The following is a 17,379-nucleotide window of genomic DNA, read 5'->3' as shown; positions in this document are numbered from 1 at the left end:
AGATGCTCCGAGCACAGCTCCAGTCAGCAGTCGTGAAGATTTATGTTCCAAACTCACGGGAGCAGGTGCCCCCGTTGTTTTCTTGGAGCCTTTTAGACATTAGGTACAAATTGGAGCTACTTGGTCTTGAAAATAATTCCATTGCAGCTGGGGTGAGGGCTGCTGAATCCAGCAGGAACGTTTTCCTGGCTTTGCAGCTGTGCCAAGGGAGATTCCTGTCCTGCAGGTCGGGCTTGTGGCAGTATCCACATTGAGACAGGAGTTTATTGCTCATGTGGTTCAGAGTGCCTGTGTGAGGAGGAGGAGGCTGCTGCCCATTTTTTTTTGTGGAGTAGAAGTTTTTCCAGTCTTTGGTGATCAGAAAGTGAGCTTTAATCCCTTGGGGTAGCCCATACACTCCCTTTCCCTGTAGATCCTTTAACTCACAGGGTTCAGTCTGGAGCACAAGGTAGCAAACCTCTGTGGGTGACTCAGCTGAGGCTCTGCTCTCTGCACAGATCTCCTGATTTTCATGAGGAAATCAAGATTAAGCTTCCAGCCACTCTGACAGACCACCACCACCTGCTTTTTACTTTCTACCACGTCAGTTGCCAACAAAAACAAAACACACCCCTGGAGACTCCAGTCGGCTACACCGTGAGTGTCTTTCCGTCCTTACATTTCTCAGGATTCATTCAAATGCATGTGCTGCCTCTTTGTTTAGCATCCCTGGGAACTCGTATCCCATTGGAGAGCTTGGGCAAAAGCTCCAAGAAAGCCTTAAGAAATGAGTGGTTTTGTTTTCCTCTCTTTGCAGTGGATCCCGATGCTGCAGAATGGCCGGTTAAAGACGGGTCAGTTCTGCCTGCCTGTGTCATTGGAAAAGCCACCCCAGGCTTATTCAGTGCTTTCTCCAGAGGTGAGCTGAGTTCTGCCTGCTGGAAACCAGCACAATACATGGGAGAAAAAATGAGAGGATGTATGTATACACATCTCTGTGTGTACATTTATTTATTTCCTAAATGCCATTAAATTTAGACAGAATTTTAGTGTTTGTGTGTGGCTATGTGCATGTGATCCGGCCAAAATAAATGTAATCAGCAGAGCCTAAGCTCTGCTCTCTGTCACATCCTCTCTGATTCTTCCTCAACCTGCAGGTTCCTCTCCCTGGGATGAAGTGGGTGGACAACCACAAAGGGGTTTTCAATGTGGAAGTTGTTGCTGTGTCATCCCTCCACACTCAGGTGGGTGCTGAGAGCAGTCACTGGAACAAAATAATCTTCTGACAGTTAACACTGTCAGAGTTGATGCTGTGTGTGACAATCCCTTGTAGTGAAATTACAATCTCATTTTCAGTTCTGAGCCAGCACACCTGTTTTTCCACATTCTGCTGTGAGTATATTTGAGAAGTTCTGCTTAAAAATATGAGTGGTTTGGCCTTAATTCACAGGGGGGTGAATGGCCAACAGTGTTTTCAGCCTGCTGTGTTTGATACAACAGCTCTAACACAGCCCAGGCAAATGATGTTTTCTTGTTCTTGTTTTCTTGTTCTTGTTTACTTATTCTTGTTTTGTTGTTCTTCCCTTTCCCCTCCTCCTCTTTTGTTTCCTCCCTGTATTTTCCCTCTGTCTGCCTTTGATCTGAAAATAAAGATGACAATCACTTTGCTTAATCATTTGAGCTTTTGTTTTATTAATTCCCACTGTGTCATTTTGATAGGCTGTGTGTATTTTATTTGTGCTGTAAGTAGTAATGTGATTTTAGTGCATTTTTGTCTGGTTTGTCTAAGAATACACAGTCTGTGGGTCCTCTAGTTTTGCCTTGATAACTTTGAAGCTAGAATTAGAGTTAGATATGGACAAATCTCTCAAAGATGTTGAATTTCTGCTAATTTTGTGAGATTAAATGGCCAGATAGAAAAATGAGGGCGAGCACCCATCCATGAGACACAAATCCATAGAAAATGAAGATATTTTGGGGATTCTTGCTGATTATTGGCTTTTTGCTTGTTTGTAGGACCCTTACCTTGACAAGTTCTTTGCACTTGTCCATGCTCTGGATGAGCACATGTTCCCTGTGCGAATAGGAGACATGAGAATTATGGAGAACAACTTGGAAAATGAGCTGAAGAGCAGCATTTCAGCTTTAAATTCCTCTCAACTGGAGCCGGTAGTGCGATTTCTTCATCTCCTGCTTGACAAACTGATCCTTCTGGTAGTAAGACCTCCTGTCATTGCAGGCCAAATAGGTATTTTATTTAAGTTTTATAGAGAATTACATAGCTGAAAGTTTGACACTTCCAATTTTATCATATTTATGTAGAAGTAAAAAAGTCCATTTTTATGCTTTCTTTTAGTACCACTAATATACCAAGTGTCTCCCAAATAAAACATGCTGGCATCCAGATCTGGGGTGATATACACAGGAGCAATATTTAATATTTAATGGAAAGCTTCTAAAAGGACTGGGAATTTGGTGTCCAAATTTAGCCACCAGAAAAAGAGCCTGGTTTTCCTGGATGCTCAGCATGTTTTTTAGCACTGGAGCTTGTTAAGGTGTCTCCATCCTGACAGAAAATAGGGGTTTCAGCCTTATTGGTCACCTTGGAAAATCTGGTGAAGTAGGAAATTACAGGTGCTGCATGTTCCTGTTGTGGATCTGATGCTGCCAGCATGAATAATCCCTTCTTTTGCTCCCTGTGAAGGGCTAAGCTCTGGCAGTACAGAAAATGTCAAGTTTAAGTCAGGATTAGATCCTTACTATTTAAAGCAGCAGTTTTTGCTGATTTTCTTTTGTAGGAAACCTGAGTTTGGACATAGTGGAATATAAGGATCTAAGACTGCTTTAAAAATAATTTTTAAAGTATTTTCTTAGCTGTATCATTTATTTGTTTAATCTTTCTAGAAAAGAATTTACCTGCATTTTAATTTTATATTTTAATGTTCTTTTACTCTTTCAGTGTTCTGAATTGGTTTAGTTGGTTTGTATGGAATATTATGGACATTAATGACTGGATTTATTTAAAATAAGATTTTAATTTTCTAGCTACTGTCTTCTTCATCCTTAATTTTTCAAGTGTGTGGTTTTTTGTGCTCATTTTCCGAGCAGCTTTTTTCTCTCAGCAGAATGAAATTGTTCATTTGATACAGTTTGTATTTTGGCTAAGGCTTAACTAGAGGAAATAATTAACTGAAATAAAGCATGATAAAAATCCAAAGGGTATTACCCATCAGTTAAACAAAGACTTGCTCTTGTTACCATTGCAGTTGATGACCAAAGTTGGGCTGGTTCCAGAAATGGAGCTTAAGTTCATTAAGTTTATTATTAATAAAAATGGCAGCAGATCACTGGAGCAGCTGTCCTGCTCTCAGGCTGGTCAGACCTGGTTCGAACTCCAGGCTCAGTCTGGGATCAGAAAAGCTTGCTGAGCTCTGGGAAGCTCCACCATTTACCCTGCAGGAGGTGGATGAACAGCACATTTAGGATTTCCCCTGGGTTCTGCTGCCCTCTAAACCAAACTCCTCCCTTTTTGCTTTCAGTGAACCTGGGCCAAGCATCTTTTGAGGCGATGGCATCGATCATAAACAGACTTCACAAGAACCTGGATGGCAACCAGGACCAGCATGGCAGGAACAGCCTGCTTGCTTCCTATATTTATTATGTTTTTCGCCTGCCCAACACCTACCCCAACTCACCATCACCAGGTAGCTCTTTTGTTTTTTAATTTTATTTCAAGTTTGGTAAAAGAAGGCAGAAGCCACTTGGTGGCAGGTGCTCCTGAGCTCCAACTGCGTGGCTGCTTCCCTGCAGGTCCCTGTTACTAATTTGCCATTGTAGCCACTTAAAAGATGAGTTTAATTGCTGTTATTCAGAGATTTAATCATTTGATGATTTTAAATAAGTGTCACTGTTGAAGGATCGTGAATTAAGGCAAAAAAAAGGATTTTAGGGTTTTTTCTATGAGACAGGTGTGATGCACTCCTGGCCTGTCATGTTTCCCAGTCTCCTTCACAAGAACTTTTATACTTAATCCAGTTCTAGCAAAAGTTTAAACACTGGCTGGGTGGAATAGATATCCAAAGGGTATTATCCATCAATTATCAATATCCAATTGCAATTGATGACCAAAGTTGGGCTGATTCCTGAAATAGAGCCTAAATTCATTGAATTTATAATTTATATAATATTAAATGTGTATATATATACATATATATATGTAATGTATATATATATACATATATGTGTATATATATACATATATATACACATATAATGTATATATATATACATATATATATGACATGGCTTTATTTCTATGTATACCTATAAAATATAGACATTATGTATTTAAGGCAGGAGTGCAAAATACTAGAAAACACATGTCTGGGTGCAGGAGGGAATTAAATAAATAAATAATATTAATAAATAAATTAATCCTAGCTGAGAGCAAGGGATGGGAAAGAGGTGGTGTGAGTGACAGCCATGGAAAACCTGGTTTTGGAAAGAATGTTCATGCACGCAGTGGGGAAGCTCTGAGAGGTGTTGGGAGGGTTTTGTACCTAAAACTGTGCCCACCTTGGGTGGGTTTTGAGTGTAGGTTTGGAAAACATCCCGTTAGCTAAAGACAGTCCCACAGGGAGCCTTGTGCTTCCCCGTGGATAAAACAGCTTTTAATTCTCATGCTGGAGTGACCAGGCAGAGCTGGGTGTCCTGAGGGGGTCTGGGTGATAAAGGATGACCAGAGTTACCAGGCAGGAGAGGCCTGGGTGTCCTGAGGGGGCTGTGGGTGATGGAGGATGGCCAGGCAGGACTGGTTGTCCTGAGGGAGCCTGGGTGATGGAGGATGGCCAGAGTGACCAGGCAGGAGAGGGCCTGGATGTCCTGAGGGGCTCTGGGTGATAAAGGATGGCTGGACTGACCGGACAGGGCTGGGTGTCCTGAGGTGATGGAGGATGGCCAGAATGACCAGGTGGAGAGGGCCTGGGTGTCCTGAGGGGATCTGGGTGAGGAGTGGCCACACTGACTGGGCAGGGCTGGGTGTCCTCAGAGTGAGGGGTGGCCACACTGACCAGGCAGTGCTGTCCTGAGGAGCTCTGGGTGAGGGATGGCCGGGCTGACCAGGCAGGGCTGGGTGTCCTGAGGGTCTTTGGGTGAGGGATGACCAGGCAAGGCTGTCCTGAGGGCTCTGGGTGAGGGATGGCTGCACTGACTGGGCAGGGCTGTCCTGAGGGTGAGGGGTGACCACACTGACCAGACAGGGCTGTCCTGAGGGGGAGGGATGCCTACACTGACCAGGCAGGGCTGGGTGTCCTGAGGGCTCTGGGTGAGGGATGACCAGGCAGATCTGTCCTGAGGGGTCTGGGTGAGGGGTGGCCACACTGACCGGGCAGGGCTGGGTGTCCTGAGGGGTCTGGGTGAGGGGTGGCTGAGCTGACCAGGCAGGGCTGTCTTGAGGGTGAGGGGTGACCACACTGACCGGACGTGCCCGCAGGTCCCGGCGGCCTGGGCGGCTCGGTGCACTACGCCACCATGGCCAGGTCGGCCGTGCGCCCCGCCAGCCTCAACCTGAACCGCTCGCGCAGCCTCAGCAACAGCAACCCCGACATCTCTGGCACCCCCACGTCACCCGACGACGAGGTGCGCTCCATCATTGGCACCAAGGTACGGCTGTCCTCTCCTGTCCTGCCCTGTCCTGCCCTGTCCTGCCCTGTCAGGGACCCCTCAGAGCCCCAGCACCTCCCAGGCCTTCCTGAGTCTCAAGGAAGGGCGTGGGGGTGTTCCAGCCCCTCCTCAGCCCTCTCCCGGTAGTTTCTGTTAGCACCACAGGAACGCTGCTCCTTGGAAATGTCTCTGACTTTTGGAGCCATCCTGGAGTGCTGCTTCCACAAGTGTGGGGGCTGAGGCCAGCAGCTGAATCCTGAGCCCAGCTCTGTTGTGTCTCCCCAAACCTTGCATCCTCTTACCCCACTCTTCCCTCCTAGCCCCAGACTCCCTCCTCTCCTCTGCATTCAGCTGCTCAGGTTTCTCTGCTCCTCATGTGTAGAGTGAATGTCTTTCTTGCACACAGCAGGAATATTCCTGCTCCCTGCGTGGCCCAGAGAGGGTTTGGGATGCTTGGTGAGAGGCACAGTCTGGCCAACTGAGCACAGGGGCACTGACTGCCACTGACTGACCACCCCAGAAAGTGACATGCCACTGTGGGTGCAGAGTATCCAGCATGGCTGTACTCTGGCTCTTGAGTAAAGAGTAAATTCAGTAAATTTCAGTAAATCCATCTCCTCCTGCTGACTTCTAACTACACAGAACCAACACAGTCCCAATCTGAGCCCTTCATTTTGTGCCTAAAGTAGGTGGGATGAGCCAGGACAAAGCAGTGTTGGTAATTCCCTCCCTTGAGAGGGGCGCCCGAGCTGCTTTGGGGTTTTCTCTTTTCTTTTTTTTTTTATTCTTCAAACTGTGATAACTTCACCAGGGTGAGACTCTTTCCCACCATGACCTTTCACTCTTCCAGCAGAGGTGAATTCCTGAGCCCTTTCAGGGAGCTGTTAAATTCCTTCGGAAGTTTAGGGAGCAAGGTTGTTACCAAAGCCACTACCCTGACCAGGCAGGGTGACGTGGCTGATGCTGGGTTTTATAAGAGCCAGAAAAACACAGTTTGAGGAAGAGGTTACCAGTTTTAAATGAATAACATCATTTACTGACCAAATAAGAGGCTGAAGAATTGTGGGTAGGCAAATGATTATTTCTTACATCAAAGATTGGACTTAGAAGTCTTGAAATATTTTAAAGACCACTTCAGTATCTTGCTAATTAAACAAGCCTGACCTTTTGTGAAATGCCACAGGCACTGATGTGCATATGGAATTTACCCAGGCTATCAGAAGTTTAATGTGTGCTGGCTTGGTGAATAATGTCACAGTACAACATGGAGAGAGATTTTCTTCCAGAGGTGTACTCCAGGCTTTAAAGGAAAACCTGTTCTGTGGATAATTGTTGAGGGAAAAGTTTCCTGTAGGGTAGTCTGAGCATCAGGAATTAACCTCAGGCTGTACAGACTTTTGGTTGAGTGTAATTATTTCTGTTTCTTAATATCAATAGACAAAAATAAGGCACTTCTTGAGATGCTGACATGAGTAAAAGGGTGCAAAAATCCCTGTTATTTCTCCAAGTAATGGCTTAAGGAATATTCCCAGATAGATTCTATTTTGAGGTGCAAGTTCCCTATCACAGGAAGTTTCATGCTTTAAAACAACTCAAATTGTGGGGTTTTTTGTTGTTTGAGGGAGTTCTTCAACATCTAGTCTGGTGTTATTTTTAATTTAAGGTATTTAGAGGTGATGTATAAGTAAGTCACCTTTATCTTGTCTTACTTCATTTTGAAAACTCTTTACAGGATTTGGAAGATTTCTGTTTATTGTCACAGCAGAGGAGGTCTTAGGTCTGTCACTTGTTTTGCCATCCTTTTTGAATTGAAACCATGTAAATTTTATTCCCTACTGAAGAAAATGTATGAAATGTCTAAAAAGACATGTTTATAGTGATCCTGGAATGCTGGAGGTGTGCTGGGAAAAGCCCAGAAGATGTTGTGGGGTTTCATTGCTCTGCCAGTGGATTTTCCCAGGTGTGGGTTATGTTCCTGCACAGACCCAGCTGCAGGTTGAACCCCAGGGGCAGCACAGAATTTAACAACAGCTTTGTGAACTTTGGAGCGACTCTGCCAAGCAATAAGGAGCTCTTGTACTCTTTTGTTTTCTGAAAAGGAAAGAATCCTTCCCTTTCTACAATTTTGCAAAATGACTTTTGCTTCTGCAAACACAGTGTGTGTTTAATTGTTATCCTCAGAACCAGAATGTCAAGATTAGGAAACCCTGAGAGAGAAATGTGAGGGGGATAAAGGCATTTTCAAAATTAGTCCTGATTTTACAAAACAAGAGCTTAGTTCAGCATTCTGCAAAGCCCTTTCGACTTTAAATCACTGTGAGCAAAATAAAGCATGTTTATGGGGCTGAGCAGGGCACGGGGCTTTGATTTATTCCTGCCAAAAAGTAATTGAGATTAAAACACTCTCCTTATGTGTTCAGTATTTTTTTATTGGACATCTTAAGCAAAATTACAGCACTGCTGAGCTCTGCCTTGAGGAGCTCAGTGGATTAATGGTTTGAATCCCAGGTTACAGCTCTCACGCCAGGTTCAACCTTGAGGTGGATTTTAGTTTGCTGAGAGAAATAGATGATTTGGCTTGGTGAACTTTGCAGCTGATGTTGATCACTGGGATGAAATGGGCTGCAACTTTGCTTTGTGTATTGGGAAAAAGCCCTAAGTTGGAACAGGAGTGAGGATGGAAGCTCTCGCTCAGGTGAGGGTTGGCAAAATCAATGTGTGCTATTTATAAGGAATTGTGTCTGTCAGAGCTGCTTCCCGGGACCCAGGGAAGTCCACTCCATCCCCCTGACTGTTCCTGATTTGGGAGCAGCCAGTGTGACAGCACAAGTTTGAATTTTTCCTTCTTTCTGAGTGTCCCAAGGAGAAGAGAGCAGAGAGATGAGGGATCCACAGTAATTTTGCCAAAATTATCCATTGCAGTAGAATTTGGAGTACAGGCTAGACTGAGCTTTTGAAAAGCGGGGTGGTTTTTCAAATGTTTTGCTTGGAAAATAGTTTGGTTCCAGAAAAGGTATGTGCCCTTTCCTCCCTTTGCCACAGTGCCCAGAGGAAATGCCCAAGTGAAATCCTGTCCACAGTTATTCTACCATCAGTGCTGCACTTTCATTCCATAGGCAGGGAACTCTGTGAGGATTGACAGTCGGCCTCTTCAGTTTCTTGGAATTTCTGTAAGAATTTAGAGCTTATGAACTCCAGGCTGCCCTGAAGGTGCTGGAAACCTCAGAGAGCATCCTCACATCTCAGCACCAGTTTTTCTCTGTCACAGTGTAAATCTCATCTGGCTCCATGGGAATGGGTTTAAACTGAGGAAAGGACAAGTGGGATTTTTCAGGAGGAGGAGAGTTTTTGAATGTCAAGCATTCCAGACAGGACAGGCCAGACCAGAGCTGTTGACAGGATTCATGTTCTGTGTGTATGTGAGATATAAAATAATCCTCTGGACTCGATGTCTCGACAGGCACCCGAGAGCTCAGGTTCTAAGTGCTGATGTGTTTGCAGTGTACCCACTTTGATTGCTTGTAAGGACTGAACTTTGACTACTGTATGGCATGCAACATGTAATATTTCTTTCCTTTCCCAACTGCTTTCTGTCACATGCCCAGGGCTTGGACCGCTCCAATTCCTGGGTAAACACTGGTGGTCCAAAAGCTGCCCCATGGGGATCCAACCCCAGCCCAAGTGCAGAGTCAACACAGGTGGTGTCTTCGGTAGAGGTTTTTCTGCCTTTGTTTTCCCTGATGTTTCCCTGTAGAATATCTTCCTTTCAGTGCATATTCCAGTTTTGGTGGTTTCTTCTTTTTTTTTTTTTTTTTTGCAAACTTTTCAGTTTGGTTTTATAAATTCTCATCTTGTCCCCCACCACACTGCATGAAAAACTTCCGATCGCGTGAACGTTCCCCCTCCTCTCATTTCAGTGGTTGCTGGTCTGTGAAATGTAAATGCTGTGACTGCTTTTGTTTTCTTTTTTTCTCTTTCTCTCACACTAGTTTCAGCTTCAGGTGGAGCACATTTCTAAGTGGGAACATTAATCACAGCTTCATAGTTTTGTCCATGTTTGCCATTCCTTTCGATGTCGTGATCCATTTTGCCATTCTCATCAAGCATTTAGTACTCATCGTCCAGTAATCCTTCATGACTTGTTTGAGTGGAATATTGTGAACCCAAATTGATTGCCACATATGAAATTCTCTCTTAAAACATGTCAATTTGAGTGCTGGAGGCAGTGATTTGCCAGGGCCAATTGTATTGTTCTGTGTTGCAAAGTATGAAAACTTTACAGCAGCTTCAGTCAGGAAGAGTTTATTTAGCCCCCATTGCCTGCTGTTCTTCACTGCATGGTTGCCTTGAACGTACCTCTCAACTGCTCCTCCTTCCCAGTTTATCAGCCTTCCCAAAATATTCAGTCCAATTCACTTACTCAAATTATTTCCATCAGAAGCAGAACTTGAGTGATTTTCCCCTTGCCCGTGGCAGCAGCAGCGTGGCTGTGGGTACATCCCCCCACGCTTGGTCTCTGGTAGATTGAGAGGTATGGGCTGAAATTCCAGATATTACCTGTGCATGTTGATGAAATGCAACAATTAAAAGTTTCATGCTTTGCAGCATTGTCTTTGTGCATCAGAACATGCAGTTCTTTAAATAACCTCTGTGTCTTAAAACCAATCAGAATTGCTGTTGTTTTGTTTAGACCCAATCTGTAAATGCCTAAGAGTTTGAGAATGCTTAAAGAGCTGTAAAAACCCTACAGTTGGAAGAGTATTTTTGTAAACGTTCGTTGTCCTTGAGCTGCAAAACCCATCCATGGCAAACTTTAATGTCCTGTCATCATTCATTCATCTCCACTCCGTAGGCTACGGATCGAAGTTGTAATCGTATGTCTTCGCACACTGAGACGTCAAGTTTCTTACAAACATTAACAGGACGATTACCAACCAAAAAGGTAGATTTCAGTGGAGACAATTGATATTGTGGGGCAGGGAGGTCAAGTCATTCTGAAAACGTGATGCAATTTATTCTTTTATTTATAGCCTGATTATTTTTTTTTTCCCTCCCGAGGTCATTAGGAACTGCTGGTGCTTAACACCTCTGAATATCCAGGCTGTAGGGAATGTGAAGTATTTGGAGTTGAATTGGGAAGAACTAAATGATCAGGAGTTGCTTGTCTGATTTAATGGCCATAGTGTTTGGGGCCAGTTTATTACTGGCTTTCAAAAAATATGAATAGCACTGTCTAGACATATAAATGATGCATTTTGTGTGCAAAATGAAAATGTGTTGGATGGCTCAGTGGGCTGAGCTCACTTATCCAGATGTTAATCCAGAGAGACTCCAGAAAGGGAATGGGAGTCACTTTGAAAGTGAACTCCCTTACAGGAAATGAGGACCTCGTAAACAATGTCAGAAAGGCAAAATGCCAGAGCTTTTGTGTAAAGAAAACGTGGCCCCTGCCACCGTCAGTCTGTGGGTTGGTCTTTTCCGAGAAAAGAAATCCAAGAGCTGTTTGAGCCCCATGTTTCTTTCTTACTGTTTTAAGTCCTTTCTCACAGTAAATATACATCTTTGTACAAATCACTTTATATGTCCACTTTTTACTCCTTTTTCCTGCGAAAATCAGACCAGGCAGAAAGGTAGACTTTTTAAACTAAACTAATTTGAGCACCAACCTTTTTTTAAATTATTATTTCTTGGGGGCGGGCAGAAAATTCTTTTGACACTTGAGATTCAATCCTGGAGCGAGATGCTGTGAAACGTTTCTCACATCACATGTCATAACCTCATCCCTCATTGTTAGCTGGGGATTTCTTTATGGGATGCCACCACTGCTGTCATGTCCTCAGTTATTTAGTTTGCTTAACTCATTGTTTGCCACACTTGCCACGGACCGTGCTGTCATTTCTCATGGGGGCTGTGCTGGGAGCTGCTCTGGAGGCTCGGGCTGACTCTGGGTTTGACTCTGTAGCTTTTCCACGAGGAGCTGGCCCTGCAGTGGGTTGTGTGCAGCGGGAGCGTGCGGGAGGCGGCCCTGCAGCAGGCCTGGTTCTTCTTCGAGCTGATGGTGAGCAAACACCTCCCCGATGCCCCCCAGCCCCTGCTTTCAAACAGAGCCAGCCACAGCTGCAAGTGGCTCTGCTGTAATTTATATCCCCATAGGTGAAGAGCATGGTGCATCATCTGTATTTTGCTGACAAACTGGAAGCGACGAGGAAGAATCGTTTCCCGGAGCGCTTCATGGATGACGTGTCTGCACTGGTCAGCACAATTGCTAGTGATATAGTCTCCCGCTTCCAGAAGGTGATGGCAAACAATTACACTGAGCCCAGCTCAGCCACCAGCCCTCCTGCCTCTTGTTTGCTTGAAAACACACAGGGTTCTTCATCTGCTTTCTGGTTTTTCTCTTCCTTCTCTCCAGGACACGGAAATGGTGGAGCGGCTCAACACCAGCCTTGCATTTTTCCTCAATGATTTGTTGTCCATCATGGACAGAGGATTTGTTTTTGGTCTTATTAAGACCTGCTACAAACAGGTGAATGCAGATAAACATTGTGGCTTAACTGAAGCGTGGCAGAGCCTGTTAGTGTTAGATTTCTCTGGACAGACAGTAAAATATGGACACAGAGTTCCGCTGTTCAGGTCTTAGAGCAGGGCGTTCTCAGAGGTGATTTAGGGTTTACGCCTCTCTGATTACTCTCTTAACTGTTAATTAGGAATCACTCCCTGGAGTGAATGGACAGGCAGCAGGAAGGGAGAATTATTCCCTCTGCTCACCACGTTCAGAGTAATTGAATCAAAAATTAGTAGGAGGTTCTGTGAGAGAACTCAGACTGTTGTGGTCTCTTAAGGACATGGTGACCCTGGATGATCATGTTGTTCACTGAGCTCCTTTTCCATCCTTTGGGGCATGCAGGGTGTCCTTTCCCATAAGGAGGGCTCCTCCCACATTTGCAGTGTGACTTGGAAATCAGCCTATAACACAAAGTTTTGTTTGACTACAAACATCCATTCTGATGCTGTGTACAGAGGAGATAACAGGGGATCAGGGAGAAGTGGGACTAAGCTTAGACTCATTTTCCCTGTAGAGTCTACAACATTCTCTGTAAAGGGCAGAAAAACAGCAAGAGCATTTAAGATTTTATGCTGCCTGCTGTATATTACATATATTATGTGTCATTAATTATATTTTTATATATAAAAGATATATGTGTAAAAAACAACCTGCATCTTGCAGCTATTAGTGCATCACACTGGTTCTCACAACTCCCTGCTGAAATCAATAGGATGTGGGAATTACAGAATCAAAAAACAGTTTGGGTTGGAAAGGACCTTAAAGATCATCTTGTTCCAGCCCCCCAACAGGTGTAGCTCACTGTTCTTCATTTGGTTATTTAAATACTACTGGTGTATAGATCATGGATTGAGAGATACGTCTGGGATGTGTGTGGCTCCTGCACATCAGGAACTGAATTTGTGGCACAAAAAAAGTGCTCTGGATGTGGGCGTGACCATTTAATGCCACCCAAGCTCTGCAGTTCTTGCTTTGGGAGTGATTCTGGGGAGCAGGGGTGGGCCAGGGGGGCTCACCTTGCAGTTACACTCTCTTTGGTGCTGACTGCAGTGCTGTGGCTGGATTTTCCAGGTGTCTGCAAAGGTGTATTCCTTAACAAACCCCAGCAACCTGGCATCTCTGAAGCTGGACTTCCTGCGCATCATTTGCAGCCACGAGCACTATGTCACCTTGAACTTACCCTGCAGCTTGCTCACACCACCTGCATCTCCATCACCATCTGTGTCTTCAGCCACTTCCCAGGTACTGAGAAATTTGGGAAATACAAGTTGAGCTCGGAGCTGAGAATGAAATCCTCTGAGGCAGTTGTGTCACTGTACCTTCAATCCCCCTTGGTAGTATTTTTGGAAGTGTTTAGTTAGAAATCAGTTTTTCCTGCCACAGAGATTCTGATTTCTTTTGAGCTTTTATTATTGAGGAAAGAGTGCCCATATCCCTCTCCTGGTAGTGACCACACACTGTCCTTAGAGACCTGGTCCCCTCTTGTGTTGGACAAACACAAATAAGCCATAAAGGAAAATACTTTGTCCAGTGTTACCCTTTTCTGGCAACACAGGGGACTTCAGAGCTCGCTGCAGCTTTATCCTGGCCTGCTCAGAAAAAGTAATTTGAATTAGTGTGTCATTCAGGTGGATTAATTAGTTGCAAAATCACATAAACTAAATCAATTAAAGCCTTCTCCAGCCTGGATAAGAGCATCTTTGAGTTAAAAATTTAACCAATCCACTTTAAAGGTTATTTGGTTTAACTTTCCTAACAGGGGAAGACAGTAACAACAAACAGAATTAATGGAAGGGTTACTGAGCTAGGATGGAATTTAAGTGTAGATGTGCCTTGATCCAAACAGAAAAGAGAAAAGGCATGAGGTTGTCTTTAATTCTGAAAACTGCTTCATGTGTGTTTCCTAAGCTTTGACTCTGTTCATGATGCAGCTTCTGAAACTTGATTTTTTCAGAGTTCTGGGTTCTCCACAAATGTCCAAGACCAGAAGATTGCAAATATGTTTGAGTTGTCTGTGCCTTTCCGCCAGCAGCATTACCTGGCCGGGCTGGTGCTCACAGAACTGGCTGTCATCCTAGATCCTGATGCAGAAGGGTAAATCTTCACAAAGTTTCATTTCTCAAAGAGGTTTCTGTAATTCCAAGCAAATGGTGGATGCAAAGAAAGTCCTGGCATGGCCAGAATTTACATAAATTATTAAGCTATGATAAGAAAACAGTGGTTTAAGAATCTTTTTTCCTCTTGCCCCTTCTGTTTCTTCCTTATCCCAGACTCTGTAAACCTGATTTCAATCACATTTTTCCTGCTGAGAAGAGGGAAAGAAGTTCTTGGTGGAGCCCCCAGATGCCACAGGGGCACTGCTGGAGCTCTGAAAGGAAAATAGCTTTTCTCAAATGTAACAGGAAAATAATTTCCAACATTTAGGAAGCCTCTCTTGCTGGTGGTTTTAAATGTTACAATATATTTTGCCTGTGGTTCTCCCAGCTCTTTTTAACTGTAAATTATGCATTGATGAGGCCCCTGTGGGTTACACAAATAGACAAATAGAGTCAAGCATGCAGAGTTTGTCAGTGACTCGCCTGGCTTGTGCAGCAAATAATTTTCTGCTCTAGTCCTGACATCCAGCCTGTTCCTTGTGTTATTTAGGGCTGTTTCTGCCTTGCCTCTTTAAAATGGGTTGCAATGGAAATTATTGATTGCTTCCACAGTCCTGAGTTCCCTCACAGACATTTTTCTCAAGGTGGACTCAGAAATATCAGCCGAGTTGACAAATGCTGATGATTCATGGTTAATTCTGCCCCTTTGCCAAGAGGTCTCTGGAGTTAAACATTCATTCTGTTTCCTCTTGGAGAAGAAAGTGATGCCATAAACTGGAATATTTTCCTGCATATATACATAACACACTGCAGTCCCATTTGTTTGGCCTGAAATGGAAAAAGCCGCAAATCTTCACCCATATGTGCTGTCTGCAGAAATCCTTTTTGTGCCAGAGGAGCATCCTGCTCACTGATTAGAAATCAGGCCCTGTCTCTGAGTGGGTCTGCCCTTGCTCTTCACAAACTTTCTGTTCTCTACCTGCCTACCAAGCCCCTAAGCCTGGCCCAGGATAGTAATTTGTATACAGAGGAGCTTGCTGGTGTCCCTGGGGACACAACTCCTTTCTCTGTCTAGCAAAAAAAGGCCTATGGTACCAGTTCAGCTCTGGAAATGCATTTTGGTCCAAGCTCCTGAATTTGGGGGCAGATATATACCTGTAAAACATTTACTTTTTACTGTTTTCCAGAAAAACCTGGAGTTTCAGGTTTGTTGACTTCTCAAGCTCAAACCCTCTGCATTTCTCCTGGTAGATCTGTCAGATAAAGTAAACCAAGTGTGTTCAGATCTGCTCTTCCCTTGCTGTGAGGACTTTTAACAGTCATGCATGATCAGCAGAAGAGAGTGCTGGCACTTGCCTTCCATAAAATATTGTGGCCACCACTGGAGAAAGCTCAGGATTGCTCCCAGTTCATTATCCTGCAGCAGGGGTGGAAAGGGCTGTTCATCTAGTTGCTTATTGTGTTAGAAACCTGCTTTAGGCCTTGATAGGTGATCCAGAGCCTTAAATGTGTTCTGGCCTTGCTCTTTTTGCTCCATTAGCAGGATATGTTTAGTTTTAACTCATTTTATAAGAACTCTTTGGATTGAGTTGGGCAGAGAAGGAGTCAGCTCCCTGGTGCCTGGAGGTGTGTGTTGGATGCATCCCTCAGTGTGACAGGGTGCAGAGTGACAGGGTGCAGAGCAGCCCTGCAGAGCACCTGCAGCCTGAAAAACAGGACAAACAAAGCGTGCAGGGGAAGGGATCCAGCTGAACGTGATGGTCCCAGCAGCTGGGCCCTGCACAGCTGGCTCTGCAAACACTGCAGGGGTGCTTTGGCCATCACACACAGTGCCCACGCTGCCCATCTTGGCTGAGGGTGCAGGCCAGAAGTGAGAAAATCAGAATTCAGCCTTCAGAGTTCGGTGCCAGAGTCAGTTTTGCACAAGTGTGGGTGGGTATTGACAGAAATCCAGGCCAGGGCTGAGGTAAGGGAGGGAGGGAGGCGAGATCGATTCGCTGCCTTATCCGGCAGGAAGAGCAGGGGGCTGCATTTCCTCCTCTCCACCAGGGATTGATCCACCACAGTGCCCACCCAGCTCTGGGAAAGTGACAAAGAAATCCATGGATCCCTAGGTTGGAATGACACAGCCTTGCTTGGATGTTTTCCCCATCTGCAGTTTTATGGCCTCTGGGATAGTTTCCCTTGAATTTTTAAAAACGCGATTTAGGTGCCACTCCTTCAAAATAATACAAAGACTTTTCTTTATCCTTAATCTAAAGGAACCAGTCACTTAAATAAGCGTTTCCTTCCTAGTTGTTAAGGCTCTCACTAATTACACAAACGAGCAATTGTAGGATCTCATTATGGCTTGATTAAAAGCCACAGGGAGGACCTGCAGCTCCAGTAGCTGCTGTCCTCCCAAGCTGTACTGCTGCCTTATAGTCAACTTCAAACCCCCAAAAATCCAGTCAAAGGCTCTTTTTTTAACCAGAACTCACCTCTACTTTTCAGGTAAAGTGGATACTGCCTGAAATTCAGCACTTGTTTTAATACCTCAGGTCTGAACATTGCAGCTTATGTTTTGCTACTGCCTAATGTCTGAGCTTCCTTGGCTGCTTCATGCATGGGGTAAAGTGTCTTCTTGGCTGGTTTGCCTACAGAAGCAAATAGCTGCAGAGAGAACCTGCTATTTGCTCTGGGAGAGTTTTGCCTCTGCGTGGTGGCTGAGGGGATTGAAAGGAGCAGAGTCCTTGAGAGATTCAGGGGAGGTTTTGTGTTTTCAAGGAGGGTCACACGTGGTGCTCTATAGAAGGGCTCTGCCAGTGTTTGCATCTGAATAATGACAGAAGCCATTTTGGCTATTTTTCCTTCTATCCCTTCATGTCTTTGCCACTTTTTGTATTCAGAATTTTGGATCTGTGGTCTCCAGTTTTGGTTCAATATTTGCATGGGGTAGGGTGGGGAGCTGAAGCAAAAACTTCCTGATCATTTGATTAAAGCAATGTTCTGGTTTAGGAGGGTTTGTCTCTCTCTAAATAGTGTTAAATAACGACAAAAAAAAGAATACAATGAATGGTTTTACTGAACCCACTGTCC

At 44.5% G+C, this 17,379-nt stretch overlaps 1 protein-coding gene across 3 annotated transcripts in view; it reads left to right on the top strand.

The window, feature by feature from the left end:
- Nucleotides 1-17,379, top strand: part of DOCK7 (dedicator of cytokinesis 7) — a 95,095-nt gene that overhangs the window by 53,087 nt on the left and 24,629 nt on the right. For all 3 annotated transcript variants that reach the window (XM_058809036.1, XM_058809035.1, XM_058809034.1), the window contains exons 17-28: nucleotides 498-636; nucleotides 797-898; nucleotides 1,137-1,223; nucleotides 1,996-2,227; nucleotides 3,519-3,683; nucleotides 5,471-5,640; nucleotides 10,493-10,582; nucleotides 11,603-11,698; nucleotides 11,794-11,934; nucleotides 12,053-12,166; nucleotides 13,277-13,447; nucleotides 14,160-14,299. In XM_058809036.1, the coding sequence (XP_058665019.1) occupies nucleotides 498-636; nucleotides 797-898; nucleotides 1,137-1,223; nucleotides 1,996-2,227; nucleotides 3,519-3,683; nucleotides 5,471-5,640; nucleotides 10,493-10,582; nucleotides 11,603-11,698; nucleotides 11,794-11,934; nucleotides 12,053-12,166; nucleotides 13,277-13,447; nucleotides 14,160-14,299 (1,647 nt within the window). The remainder of the gene's footprint in view (nucleotides 1-497; nucleotides 637-796; nucleotides 899-1,136; nucleotides 1,224-1,995; nucleotides 2,228-3,518; nucleotides 3,684-5,470; nucleotides 5,641-10,492; nucleotides 10,583-11,602; nucleotides 11,699-11,793; nucleotides 11,935-12,052; nucleotides 12,167-13,276; nucleotides 13,448-14,159; nucleotides 14,300-17,379) is intronic.

This window comes from Ammospiza caudacuta, chromosome 7 (assembly GCF_027887145.1).
Source record: "Ammospiza caudacuta isolate bAmmCau1 chromosome 7, bAmmCau1.pri, whole genome shotgun sequence".
Lineage (NCBI taxonomy): Eukaryota > Metazoa > Chordata > Aves > Passeriformes > Passerellidae > Ammospiza > Ammospiza caudacuta.
Note: the sequence above shows the minus strand (reverse complement) of the source record. Positions and strands in the feature narration are given on the sequence as shown.